The 14,999-nt window shown below is 42.7% G+C and overlaps 1 protein-coding gene across 1 annotated transcript in view; it reads right to left on the bottom strand.

Moving 5' to 3' along the window:
* The window catches only part of LOC122814212 (ubiquitin carboxyl-terminal hydrolase isozyme L4-like), a 609,903-nt gene that overhangs the window by 82,170 nt on the left and 512,734 nt on the right, over positions 1–14,999 (bottom strand). The window contains exon 9 of the mRNA XM_044086813.1: positions 12,424–12,499. Coding sequence (XP_043942748.1) covers positions 12,424–12,499 — 76 coding nt within the window. The remainder of the gene's footprint in view (positions 1–12,423; positions 12,500–14,999) is intronic.

Genomic DNA, 14,999 nt, shown 5'->3' with positions numbered 1-14,999 from the left:
GTCCCCTGTCTTCTTTGGAACTAAAAAGAACCTTGAGTAAGTTCCGAATCCTATTTGGTCCGCTGGGACTGGTTGGATGACTCTTTTCTAGCAGCTTTGAAATTTCTATAGCTGCTGGGTCTCGCAGATGGGGCGGCACATCTGGGAGTCTTTTCTTTGGAATGGGAGTGGATAGAAAGGGTATTCTGTAACCTCTGGTAACCACGCTTTTTACCCAGTTGTCTGTAGTAAGATTCTGCCAGGCCTGAGGGTATAAAGCTAAGCGACCCCCGACTGCCTCCAGAGTAGGACTGTCGGGCCTCCTCTCAGGAGTGCTGGAAGGGTTTTCCAGGGGTTGTATCCCTGTCACCCTGGTTTTGCGGACCCCCTCTGCCGCCAGGGCGGCGTCTTCCACCTCTGCCCCTCCTCTGCCTCTAGAAGGGCATCACCCTGTGTGCCTGGGAAAGATCCTTGGGGTTTTCAAACCACATTTTTCCACCACATTGCCCTTTTGGGGTAAGGTCTGGATGGGGTGGAAAACGGACTCAGACAGCAGACAGAGTCTTTCCCTCCTGTTCACACCGGTAAGGGTCTCCTTTACTTTGGGGCCAAAGAGAGTGGCACCATCAAATGGGGCGTTAGTAAAGGAAGACTTGAAGGCTTCCGAATGAACATAAGCGCATCCAGGATTGTCTGCGAAGAGCAATCGCTGAAGCTGCTGCCCTACTCGATCCTTCGGCTGCGTATGATATCAGCCTCATGGATGAGTTAACGATGGATGTAAGGGTATTGAGATGTGCTGTAACTTTCTCTGAGACAGCAGCATCTGTAGTACCCTGGAGGGTATCTCCCAACTCTTTGATTAGATTCCTCTGTAGACGTGTAAAATGGGTCAAATAGTTCAGGGATCGCATAGAAAAAGCCGCTGAACTAAAAATCTATCTATCCGTATCTATCCATCGTCCTGGAATCCTTGTTAGGCGGATGTACAGATGAGGAAGATTCCGACATCTCCTTTTTCGTGGCCGCTGCCACCACCATGGCGTCCACTGGAGCTCCCTTTGTGAGGTAAGCCTTATCTTGGGGTGCAGTGATGTACTTATTGGGCTTCCTAGGGACTGGTTCCACCGTGTCAGGTGTCTCCCACGCCCTTCGAGCAATCAGCTCCATTAACTCATCGAAGGGCGGAGTGACCCAGGAGGAGGAAGGGCGAGCACCGAATGCCTTCAGCAAGACTGACATCCTCAGAAGGGGGAAGGGACTGCCAATCACCTCTCTGCTTTAGGATCTCCAAGATGTCAGAAAAGGAGACATCTTCTGAAGGTGACTTTGGGGACCCTTCTGACTCATCTAAGTCAGTATCGGATGTCAAAGATTCTTGTGGAGAATCTAAGTGTCTCCTCTTACACAATCTTTTCCTAGGGACTTCTTCGGGGGGAGCATCCGAAGAAGCCTCCGAGGAAGAGGGGGCACCCTCCAGGGGTGGCTGAGACACCGGTGCTCGACGCTTGGATGTGGCCGTTGGTGCAGAGGAAGATAACAGTCCTTTATGGGGAGGAGAGGCTGCTTCTACTGATGTGGTTGTCTGGGTAGACAACACCTTCCTCATGAGATCGAAGGCCCCCGGGTCCCGAGTCGAGGTATCTCCCGGTTCCGAAGAAATGGGAAGAATCCCCGAAACAGGCACAGAAGGCATCGACCCCGAGGACGGAGCCGAATCGATCCGAGCCAAGGCCCCGAGAGGAAGAGTCGGAACCGAAACATCGGTTCGACTCTCGGCCCCGGAACCAAGGATGGATCTTCGACCCCGAGACTCCGGTACCGGATCCGACGGAGTCGAGGTGAACGGAGCCGACCGAGAAAAGGACGGTTCTGGCACCGAGGGCTCCACAATCAGCAGATCAACCTCTTCCGGCTCCAAAAACTGGACAGGTCTCGGAGGAGGAATGGATGGAGATAATGGGAGGCCTTCAAGTTTCGACACCAACTGGGTGTATACCGAAATAAGCTTGGACAAGGCTGTATGTTCCAATAATTTCTGCACCACACGGTCCACATCGATGTCGGAGAGGGGCCTGGAAGAACGGGTCGAAGGAATCAAAGACGGAGCCGACCTCAACAGTGTCGGGGGAGGGAGCTCCATCACCGGTTCCAAGACTCGAGGCTCGGAAACTGACAACAGTTGAACACTCGGCCCCGAAGTCTGTGGAACCGGTGATCTAACTTTTGCTGAAGAGCTCGGAGCCGATTACTTGGGCTCCGACGTCTTCGATTCCTTCGAGGATTTGGATGCCTGGTCAGAAGCATCCAGAGCCTCTTGAAAGGAAGGTTTTAACAAACCTCTATCCATTAGTTTCCTGCGCCTATCTGTCATGACCCTCCCACTGAAAGAATGACAAATAGAGCAGTCTTCTTGCAGATGGAGAGGGCCAAGACAGTAGACGCAGGAACTATGATTGTCAGTTACTGACATCTTTTGCCCACATTGGCAACGCTTAAACCCCGATTTAGCCTTTTCAGACATGTCACTAATAAAGGGAAAAAAGTCAAATCCAGTAAAGTAGTCAAGTCCGGTAAAAATGTCGAATCCAGTAATATGGTCAATCCGGTTGTCAAGTCAAGTAAGGGGTGGTAGGCCCCGAAGAAAAATAGAAGTTATGTTCTTACCATAACGTTCCATGTTAGTTGTCTTCTTCTTGCTGGATGGGTCCCAGCTTATATCAATAACAGTACAACTGTAAACAGAATCCACCTCTAACAGCAGGAAGAAAAGGGTGACCTACATCCTGAAAAAGAAATATGCATAATAGCATATGACTAAGAAAGAGGTGGTAGAAAGAGAGGTCACGATCACAACTCCTCTAGGTCTGTCCAGGCCAGGGGAAGGACCTAGCACCTTGTCCCGGTGGGAACAGACTCCTGAGAACAGTGGAACCAAAATTAGCTCTATGCCTAGAAGCTAAATCCAACTTATAATGGGAAATAAAAGTGTGAGGAGTAGCCCAAGTAAATGATGTCAATAGGCAGTCTGTCTTGGAAGGCTAGAGAAGTAGCCAAAGCTCTGGTGGAATGGGCTTTAGGTTTATTAGGCAGTTTTGGTGTCTAATCTCATAAACAAGGGTAATCAGAGATGTTAGCCATCTGGATAATGATACCGAGACAAACAGCTGATCAGATTTTCTGAATTGTTTCCGTCCTGTCCAAGTAGTACCTTAATTGACGATGAACATCCAGGCAGTGTAATTTTGTTCAGACCTATTTGAATACTCTGGGAAAAAGACAGGGAGGTCAATGCATTGGTTTAGATTTGATGTTGAAACCACCTTAGGCAAACTCTGTCCTTATGGAACAAGAGATAAGGAGAACGACAACTGAGTGCTTGAAGTTCTGAAATTCTTCTAGCTGATGTGATAGCCACCAGAAAGAGAGTTTTCCATGATAATAATTTCAAGGAACATGAAGCTGCAGGTTCGAAGGGAAAGAATCAAAGAAGCAAGAACTAAATTTAGGTCCCAAGGAGAAGGAGGATTTCTTATAGGAGGTCTGAGAAGAAAAACTCCTTTCAGTTTGTGGGACATTAGGGCAGATTCAGAAATGCCCACATGAAAATTAGAAATAGCTGCCAATTGAACCTTAAGAGTAGATGGAGATGAACCTGCATGGAAGAGTTCAGCTAGAAAATCAAGGACTAGTTGGATGAGGATCTATGTCCTTTCCTTGTGCCCAGTATGACTTACTCAAATAAATCTTCGAGTGGAAGATTTATGGGAAGCTATCAATATATCTCTAACCGAGTGAGATAATTGAGGAAGCCTGGCTACGGTTGGAACTGGAGGAACCAAGCAGTGAGGTTCAGAGAGGGAAAACTGACCCGATTGGTGGATCAAAAGATCTGGAACTAGGTCCAGACTCGATGTAGAAAGGGGAACCACACTTGTCGAGGCCAGTAAGGAGCAATGAGGATCAATGAGGCCTTCTGAGCGATAGCTTTCTGTATTACTTGAGAGATCAGAGGGAAAGGAGGAAATGCATACAGAAGTCCCGGCCAAACTTGGACTACCTGCTGGGTTGGCCTGGTAAAGGGAATAGAGTGAAGTATTCTCTGCACTTGCTGTTTTGGGGAGTAGCAAAAGATCGCAGCAAGGCTGACCCCACTTGAGAAATATCTCTCTCACTACAGAGTCTTTCAGAGACCACTCGTGAGGCATGAGTATAGCTCTGCTCAACTTGTCCGCAATGTGATTGGACTTCCGGGATGTGCTGAGAAGAAATCGCCCATTGCCACAGTCTGAGTGCTTCTGGGTATGACCTGGTTTTTGATGATGTACCACACTACAGACATATTGTCTGTCTGGATTGCAATCGTTCCCAAGGGAAGAGAGTCTTGAAGGGCTTGCAACGCTAAAAGCACTGCTCTCATCTCCAGAACATTTATGTGCAAGTGGCATTCCTGGACTGTCCTGCCCTGATAATGCCCCCACCCGATCAGGGAGGCATCCGTTGTCAGAGTAGCAACCGGAGGAGGTGGAACAAATGGTCTTCCCGACAGGAGCTGGGGAAGACATCCACCACATGAGATGCTTTTGCACGCTTGCGTGATCATAATGGTGTGAGACATTGGAAGTTCCTGGTATGACCATTGAGAAAAAGCATCCACTGAAGGATCCGCATGTGGTATCTGGCCAATGGAGGAGAGGTATGGCTGCCATGATTCCCAACACCTTTAGAACTAACCTGGCTTTGGCTCTGTTGTTGTTGAGAAGAAGTGACACCAATTTGTGAATGTCTGATATCCTTTGACATGTTTATAGTATCAATATGGAAACACCTAGCTACCACTGCCATGCATTTAATGACTGGTTCCCAGCCTGTTTGCCCAAAAGGGAAGAATGGATTGCAGTGTGACCATCCGAAATCTTGTTTTCTTGACTGATTTGTTCAAGACACTGAGATCCAAAATTGGTCTCCAGTCCCCTGTTTTCTTTGGAACTAAAAGAACCTTGAGTAGATTCCGGATCCTTGTTGGTCTGCTGGCACTAACTGAATTGCTCTTTTTGTAAGCAGTTTTGAAATTTCCAAAGCTGCTATATCCGGTGGAACATCTGGAAGGGATTTTTGACTGATTTGGGGATAGAATAGCCATGATGGACTGTACCCATTTGTCTTGAGTCAGATGGGCAGTCAGGGATGCTGAAAGGGCTTGTCCCATTGTTATTCCCACCTCTGCCTTTGGTAAAGTCCCTTGAGATTGTTTACGGAACCACATCTTCCCACCCTTCTGGCCTTTGGGGTAAGGCCTAGAAGGCAGAAAGGGTCTTGCCATCAGTCTCGCACCTAGTCAGGGTTTCTTTCACTTGAGGACCAAAGAGATGATCCATCAAAAGGGAGTTGCATAAGAGAGGCGCATGGAGGAGTTGGATATGGAATTAAGGGTAGCCAGCTGCGTGTTCATTTCTCTTGAAACCCGCAGCTGTAGGGTCCTTAACATTTCACTCGCTTCCTTGATCAAGTCCCTTTGAAGGCGAGTGAAATGGCACAGGTAATTCAGCGCTGAGGAGAACATCCGTCCATGGACCTAGATTCCTTGTTAGGCGGATGGACAGGCACTGAAGGATCAGCCAGTTCCTTCTTTGTGGCGGCAGCTACCACCATAGCATCCACAGAAACTCCTTTGGATAAAAATTGTTTGTCTGATGGTGCTGTGATTAATTTGGAGGGTCTCCTGGGAGTGGGGTCCACTGAATCAGGAGCCAACCACCTGCATGAGGGGGTCGAGGGGGGACACCCAGGAGGTGGAAGGGCGAGAGCCAAACGCCTCAAGATACACAGATGGTTGAGGGCTGGCCAATTTCCCCTCTGTTTCAGGATCTCCAGAATGTCTGCAAATGAGACATCTTCAGAAGGGGAACCCTCAGAATCATCCAGATCTGTGTCCATAGACTCAGGTGAGTCAATGTGCTTCCTCTTGCACTTCCTCTTCCGAGGAGGCTCTTCTGCCAAATCAGGGGCTCCTGAGGAGCTGGCTCTCTGCGGTCCGGGATGAGGGAGTGAGTTACCCTGAGGCAGCATAGAGGGAGGGGCTGCCTGTCAGGCAGAGCCAGAGGTGGCACCGACAGTGATGTCGATGCCACTCACCCCTCAGAAGTCCGCGCCGAGATTCCTCCAAGGATCTCGGTTCCGACAACTCAAAAGAGTCGAAGGAGGAAAGAGTTGATGGGCGGGGCAGGCACCGACTGATATGTCGGGCTCTGAAGCATCTGGGCTAGTGCCTCGGACTTAAGTAGTCGACTCACCACCCTCTGAAGGTCATGATCGGAAAGCCTCGATGACCTAGAGGAATGAGACCTTTGGCTCCGTTCAGACAGCAGGAGATCCTGGAGCCAAGAGAAGGTGACCTAGACCTCTTTCTGGTTGTCGGCTCAAGATCTTGTCAAACTGTGGATCCAGCCGGAGCCGATAAAGGCAAAGGTTGAACAACCTGAGGTCTCGGCTCGGCTTCCTGTTGAAACTGACAGGGAATCCTCTGGCTTCAACAAGCCTCTCAGAATCAACTTGTTTTCTTTCCTGCAGGACCCTGGGGCTGAAGCCATGGCACACAGCACAGGAGTCCTGCAGCTGTCAGAGACATTTTCTGACAGCACGCATCACACTTCTTGAATCGAGACCTTTGTTTGACATTTCCTTTATCTGACAGGTGTACACTAACACACACTCAAACACACAGTTATACCCTGTCAAATTAGTAATACTAAAAATAATAATAATTTTAGCCAAAATACTAATACTTAAGTACAAAAGTTAAAGCAACTACACAAACACTCCTAGGGAAGGAAGGCCAAAGGCCCAAAGGAAGAACCAACGGTTCTTTTAGTAAGAAACGGGAAAAATAGGGTGGAAAAATCTCAATGTTCTACACTAATCTAGGTAGAAATAAGTTAAAAAAAAAGGAAAAAGAGAAACTTTCTGAAGAAAAAGCTAACACTCACCAGGAACCGGTAGAAGCAACCAACCAGATCTGAGGTAACTCTCGCCTAGCATTGTGGGATATAGGAACCAACTCTCGAGCTTTTAAACCCATCCAGCAAGAATGAAGGCGAGATAGACAACTTAACATCTCTAACTAAGTTTAAATAAACTTAACGGTACCGAGTATCCCTGAACCTTACCACACACACACAAAATATCACTAAACAACTTTATGTAATAAAAGTACCAAGAAAAAAACAAGAATAAAATCTTAATCTTATCTTAGGTGCTCGAGCTCGACCCAGTGATGCGAACGCTGCAGCGGCAAACTAGATCTGAGGTAAAGGCAGAGGGGGATTGTGGGTATTAGGTGATCTCGAGCTTCTTCTCGATGCAGAGCTTGCAAGCGGCCGACACGGAGCCGAGGATCGGCTCCGAACCCATGTGTAAGAACAAACGGCGAGATTGAACACTCTCACATCAAAGGTTTCACAGAATGCTTGTACGAGACCAATATTAGTATGTACAGGGACCAAAAGCGCTGCTGAAAAAAATGTCTGGGGAAGAAAAATCAAAAAACTGAAATGTTAGGTGTACCGTTGCAATGACCTATGCGAAGAACATTACAGCTTCATTCTGAGGGTCAACCTATCCTTGAGAAAGGTCAGATACCTGCAAATAAAGAGTCTCAGAGAAGTGATGGTCACCCGGAAGAGCTTCCTGCAAGAATGAACTTCAACAACATTACGTTAACAGGCTCTAATGCTGGACCGTCAAAGCTCGTCTACCATGACGTACAAGGTTTTTTTGAGGAGTCTGTCTCTTCCATAACAGAAAAACTCAATTGAGAAAACAAACGGAAAATAAGAAAAAAGAAAAACACAATACAGGGAGTACATCATGTAAAACAAAAAAGAAAAATGTGCCAAAACGCTGAGTAATCCACAAACTGGTAGGAAGGAGAACAAAAGAACTGTTTACTCACAGACTACGCGCTTTCACCCTATGTCCATAGGGCATCATCAGAGTGAATTAACACAAAAAAACTCTACATTTATACAAGTCTAAAATACAACACTGCCACTACTAATTATATAATGCTGTGCCAATTAATTATTAAAGAAATATAGTTAAAAACAATCGAACACATAAATGTACTATAATATTAAATAACTAGATGACTAAATAAAAATATATATAACCATGCATAAATGAATATAAATATACATAAATATGTGCAAATCCTGCTATAAATAAGTTAAGTTAAAAAACTTGACTAACAGAAGTATACCAGAGAAACATATATGTATTTTAAACCTGCATATGTGACATTACAAAACAAAGGGGGGGTGTTATAAAAGAGACATTATTTCTAGTGGTCGCCTTAAACCTGCAATGCTCTTAACTTCAATACAGAACTTAATGATATATTATCATTAACACATGGAGGTATAGTGGTGTTTGTCCTCAATTGCCATTCTAACTCCAAATTATCTAGGTATAGGTTAACATCACCCTCTCTAAAATGGTCAACAATTCTGTCAATAATAAAAAACAAGAATTTATTGAAACCCTCACATTTCACTGAATGATTATAAAGTGCACTTTCCTTCTTACTTTTTTAATGTCCCTTGCATGCTCTAATATTCTTTCGTTCAATTTTCTAGTGGTTTTACCCACATAGAACGCTGAACAGGTCAAACATGTAGCTATATAGACCACCATCCTAGCATTACAATTACAACTGTCTGGACTAGGTATTGAACGTTGGTACCCCTCTACCATGACATATGGCCCTGTCTTAATAAACTTACATGCCTTACACGTTACACTTAGACATCCTAGATACCATCCTTTTCTTGTTACACGTTTTTTCAAATAGATTAAGGTTGCACCTCTAGAAAAAGTCACTTTAGGGGCCAATCCTAACATATTTTTAATGTCAGGACTTAAAATCTGGTTCCATGAATTGTTGACCATAGTCCGTATTTGTATAGCTTCATAATTAAAAGGCAATACTAAAGATGTATCGTAATCTATCACCTTTAATTTTGTGAATGTAGTACCTGTGTTGGTATGCAAGATAGGTAAGAATTTTTCTTTTCTTTTTCTACATACTTGATTCCTAATTTTAATCAGTAACTTGTTTGGGTAACCTCTTTCTTGAAACATACCTACAAGAGTATACATTTTCTGTTCAAAATCACCTTCACTACTTGTCAGTCTTGAAATCCTAACCATTTGGCCCTTTACTACACACTATTTTTTGATGGTTGGGGTGACAACTGTTGTAATGTAGGAGGGAATTAGAGTATGTTTTCTTTCTATGCACTCTAGAAATGAATTTCTTATCATTTTATCCTAAATTAGTGCAATGTCAAGAAAATCAATGTTCTCATTACCAACTTTATATGTAAAGTTCAAAAATGACGTTGTAGAATTTAAATAACTAATAAATTATAGAGGTGTAATAGAGTACAGAGGTGAATAAATTTGTGACATCAACTGTAACAAATAAAAAGTCATCATTAATGGAAGTGTCCCTTAAGATTTCTAAACAGTACCACAAATCCTTTAAAATGTGTTTAAAATACTGTACACAATTTTTACACCAGACGTCTATGTATGCTGCTATAGGCTCAGTTTTTGAACCAGTCGCAGAGACAATGGGCCTAAATGGGGTGGGGGTGGGGGTGTAAATCTTTGTGGATTTTTGGAATTCCAAATATCTCTGGTGTTATTGGGAAAACCACAGTCATATTATTTATACCCTGTATAACCAAGCACATTCTGGGTTAAAAAAATCATGTAAAACCCAGTCAATTTTACTATATGCTCTCCTCATCTCATTAATAGAGACCCTCTCATACGTTTCAGTGTCATTTAACAACTCAAATTCTACATACATAATCCTGGTGATCCATCAAAACAACCCCCCCCACCCCCACCCTTGTCAGGCTTCATAACTCTAACCTGGTTATGCTCTTTAAGTTGTTTCAACACATTCCTTTCATCTCTTGCTAAATTGTACTCCTGGTGTTTTCTTGAATTCTTAAGAATACATCTTATTTCATTTTTACAGTCTCAAATGCAGCTACATGTAAATTATCTGGTGGGACAAATGTACTTTGCCTTTTTAGTTGTGTAATATAAGGTACAACTGACTTCTGTTTGTCATAAAAATATAACTTCAGGTTTAATTGTCTAATAAAAAGTTTAAAATTAGTTAATACTTTAGCAACATCTTGTTTAAAACTTGGCACAAATGAAAAATCTTTACTAAACAAGGTCATATGCACTTCACTTATGGTGTGCTGCGAAAAATTATACACATTAAAACCATTCTTAGAAATACAATCACATACAAATTGGTCAACAGGCACCACATCATTGTAATGATAGTTTTAACTATGTCCATTCAACTTAATGTCACTAACATCTAGTTCCTCCACTGGTGTTATTGGTAGAATTAATTCCTTCCTTGTCCCCCCCCCCCCCCCCATTGTCTCTGTTGTCTGTTCTGTATTCTCTTGGACCTTCTTGGGAGTGGAGGCTGTTCTAAAAAATCATTGTCAACAGTCTCACTTGATAGCTCATTGTCTCTGTTAAATTCATCTTCAGAACTGTTAGCCAAACCATTTTGTTCCTTAGCATGCTTACTGGGTAAAGGGTAAACAGTTTTATGCATGTAATCATTAGTATCTCTTAATATTTTCTTTTGTTTTCTGACTAAATTTTCTTTCTTATATTTGTCTGTTTCAACAAAAATAGAATGGTATATATGTTTGTTAGCTTCAAACAGCAAGTCACTATTTAAACTGTTTATTTCAGTTATTTCTTTTTCTAGTACACACAGTTTACGATCATTTCCTCTAATAATAATCCGCACTAGGTCCAACCCCAGTGCGGTCAAAAAGTTCCAATAGGTCACCATGCATGATCGATCCTGTCTGTCTCATTGGGAAATTTTCATATTCGTAAGCCTTTCGGCACTTGGTTTAGTTCCAATGAACATTTTAAGTTAAGACTGTCAGCTTGCAGGCCTTTGAACTTTCTTAACGACTTCTCAAATGTATGGAGCTGTGTGTGGACTGTACCATACTCCTCCCCTTGGGGGGGGGGGGGGGTCCGTAGACTGTAATTCCAGTAATTTCATTATTGAACTGAAATTCAACAATGATCCACTTGTACAGTACAGCATGTCTTCGTTTTTAACTTTAGATGAGCGCTTTCCTTAATGAAATATTAACTTCTTCTGAAAAATTTAATACTTCATTAATGAAAGCACTCATCCAGAATTAAAAACAGACTTCTTGTACTCGATGGCTAGCGTATTTTTCTTATCCTCTATAACAGACGCAGATGCAGTATTCCTCTAAAGAACTGCTTCACTAGTCAGTGCAGGTTCACATTTCGGACCTCCACAAGGTCATAATGTGGAGAAACAGAACATATACACCTTCACTAAGAAATCTAAGGAATAAGAGAGACCTAAATCATACAGATCTTTGAGATGTCATAACTGCCTACAGACCATGTAACCCTGGTACCATTAGGTATCCTTCTGTACAAAATGAATTTTTTCCATCTGGCATAAAAGTATGCTTAGCTAAAGACTTCCAAATAGCCTTAATCATCTCAGAAAAAAACAGCAAGTCCAATGGGATGAGTAGAAACTATTGCAGGAAGTGAGCTCTGAGGTAGAGTCAGCTGTCTCACAATAACATAGGTATCTCCCCCAGTCCTCACAGCTGACCAAGAACTGACACCAGTTCCTATCCTTGTTCAATTGGTCTACTAGACTTGACCTAGAGCCCCCACCCAGGCTCAACCATACCCATGTCTGGGGTCAATGAGGAGATCAAGGATATTAGTGCAGAGTCATACTGCTGCCGAAGGGAATGGGCACACCCTAATTCACCCCCCCCACCCTTTGCAGCAGCCTTGTGAGTTTCACTATGGCTGGCTTCAGGAGGTGCACGTGCAACCCTCTGACCAAGTGTCAAACTTCTTGTAGTGCAAAGCTTGCCTGGTTCTTCATGCTATGATTGCAGTGATATAGGCTGCTTCCCCCCAGAATGGGGGGAACACCACAGGTCACTCATTCCCATCCATCATCATCTGTTCCTTGTAGTGATCATACTGCTAGTCAAATATGTTGTCTAGGACACAGAAAGAGCTTCCTCTCTCTACAACACTGGGCTGAGTAGCAACATGGAAATCCTTGGCTACACTTGGGAAAGTTTCCTGTGTAATGTTAGAAGCTACACCATTCTCAGTGAGATTCTTAAATAAATTCAGCTGAGCTTTACCTGAAATCCGGTGTAGTACATCAAAAAACAACTTTACAGCTATAGGGAACTATCACCCACACACTCCTGCCCCTTCTCAAAAAAAAAAAAAAAAAACACACACAATCAACAAGGTTAATTAAATGTGCTGTGCATAGTAACTTTGTTAAATGCAACACACACTTACCTAATTCATATAGGTGCCCGTCGGCATTAACAAATGCAATAAAATGAAGATCTACTTTCTCATCTATGTTTGGTGCCTACAACAAACAAGAACAAATGTCATTATTTTCTACAGTATTCTATAGCTAGAAATTACTTTTAATATTCCAATAAAACTATACAAAATGGAGAAAATCAAAACACTTGCAAATAAAATAAGTTATCCAACATTCCACATTTATTAACATTTAAGTGACAGATGCCACATCATTCCAAATGAAATGCACTAGCCAGAGATCTTAACATGCAACATCAAATCAGAGTGGAATATACGCCTCACCTCCGAAAGAAACTAGAGTAAAAGAAAATGTATTAATAAGCCTTACTCGCGTCAATCGATACTCTTATCAGCTGAGTATTAGAAGCTGAAGCAGTAATCTATCATGCAAGTCTTCCATTCTCCAACAGTCTATCGAATGCAGACTCCGCTCATTACAAACAGCCATCAAATCTCACAATGAATCTTGTCCATTTATGTACTTTTAATAAAGTAATAGCTTCACAGGACTACAGAACAGAAACAACAAACTGCTATGTTAGACAAACCTACAAGAGAATTTCTACAGTGTCTTTTTAATAAGAAATTAAAAAAAAACACAGTGGAGTGAAGTGAATGGAAAGAGACAAGGATGAACATAATTCTGTTCTTCAAAGAAGGTGACCATGGGGACATTAACAAGAAGTCTCCCTCAACAGGTATGGCATCTCAAAGGATCCACTGATAACATATGCAGTCAAGAATGTTCCATGCGAGTTGTTCATCTCGCCTTCATTCTTATGTCCCTCCCTCCTGGACTCTCAGAAGACGTAGATGCCAGATCCTTCCTGGTCACTCAACCCTTGTATACTCTCTCTCTTATGGAGTTATAGAATGACATAAGGTATTATTATATGCAGCAAACAAGATCTAAGGTAACTCAAGGTGCATCATAGGATAGGGACTTGGCCTCGAGTTTTGCAGTAGGCGCCGACTCGGAGCTGAGGGATCAGCTCCGAACCCATCAGTACTCCTCACACTGAACGTTATGTTAAGTACATAACTTTTTTATCTAGATTTATGGACCCCCACCCCAAATATACAAGCGACTGATAGCTTTTTGTCTAAATTTGCAGAAGATTAGACTTTGCAGGGGCACAGGAAATTAACTTTCTTGGGTTGGCGTAAGCCAGGGAACTTTGTTGGCTAGGCTTATTTAGGCCCTTGGGCCGACAGCCTAGTACCTACCTATGAACCTATAAGAGACCACAAAGACCAGACAAATTCAAATTCACCACAATGAAGTAAACACAGCAAAGATACAAGAACTGCATAAGCTCCTAAACGGGCATCCATGTCACTGCATTACAATACATGTATCTCAGATTTCTACACACTTTTTCCTTATACTTTACCAGTATGGTAAGCCCTGGTCACAGTACAATGACTGATGATCAGTTAGTGAAAACAAGGTAAATATGAAGTGACAGATTTCTAATGAGCAATGCCTTTTCTCCATATTCCAAGTATTCCACGGACATTTACGCTCAGTACTCTGACCTTCTAAGACAGCAGCAGATTCTACTTAAATACTATACAGACTGCAAACAAACTTAGGTTTAAGTTAGTTATAACATGTCACGCGTCCTCATATACATGTGAATGTTTTGTCAATTACACGTTAAGGTACTAAAACAACAAAATATGGCTAAATCTGAAGTTAATGAAATTCTCAGCTTGATAAGATGAAAAGCCACCTGTAGCCTCGCACCTCTCCCCACTGTCGTGTTTTAATGCTGGGTCAAGCAACTTTTGGGCTGGTGGATGGAATATTCAGTACGCGTTGTACAAAAACCAAATACTACTACTTCCTACACGTGTGGCCGCAGAGGTTACAGTAGAGCCATCCCACATGGGAGTACAGAGTAAAGGAAGGCAAGCCCCCCCCCCCCTTCCCATAATGTCTTTTTTTTTAATCCTATTTGGGATACCCTAAATTTCATGCAGTCTTTGTAGGTTTTGATCACCTAATGCCTTTGGTCTTGAAGCGATGACTCCGCATAAATCAGCTTATTCACAAGCATCTTAAGTATCAACAGCACCAGCTATTAAAGTTAAAACAGTTGCATAAAAACTACGTTAAATAAGCTTTTCAAAACTGCTGCTCTTGCAGCAGTTAAGACAAACATGGTAGATGGCTTTTCTACACATTAGATAGCCTTTTTATCAGCTAGGCATTAAACAGGAAATGCTTCTCTCTCTTAGAAATATAGCAATATGAAGGACACATTCAAAGCCCCACTAGTCTTCTACAACAACAGATACAGCAACTAGTTTAAATGGGACAGAGTAATGGAAAAAAAATAATGAAACTAAAATGCCCACAGGCTGGCACGGCAGGGAAGAAACAGTTACCTACTGCAAAAGTCAACTTTAACACCTGTATAGAATTATCACTTCTGACACAGGCAAAAAGAAGTTATGTACTCGCCATAATGTTCCATGTTGGTAGTCCATCTCACCCTTCATTTTTGCATATGGGTTCGGAGCAGAGGCCGATT

The sequence above is a fragment of the Protopterus annectens genome, chromosome 10.part0 (genome assembly GCF_019279795.1).
Source record: "Protopterus annectens isolate FY-2018-M chromosome 10.part0, PAN1.0, whole genome shotgun sequence".
Lineage (NCBI taxonomy): Eukaryota > Metazoa > Chordata > Ceratodontiformes > Protopteridae > Protopterus > Protopterus annectens.
The sequence above is the reverse complement of the archived record's forward strand: the minus strand, read 5'-3'. Positions and strand labels throughout refer to the sequence as shown.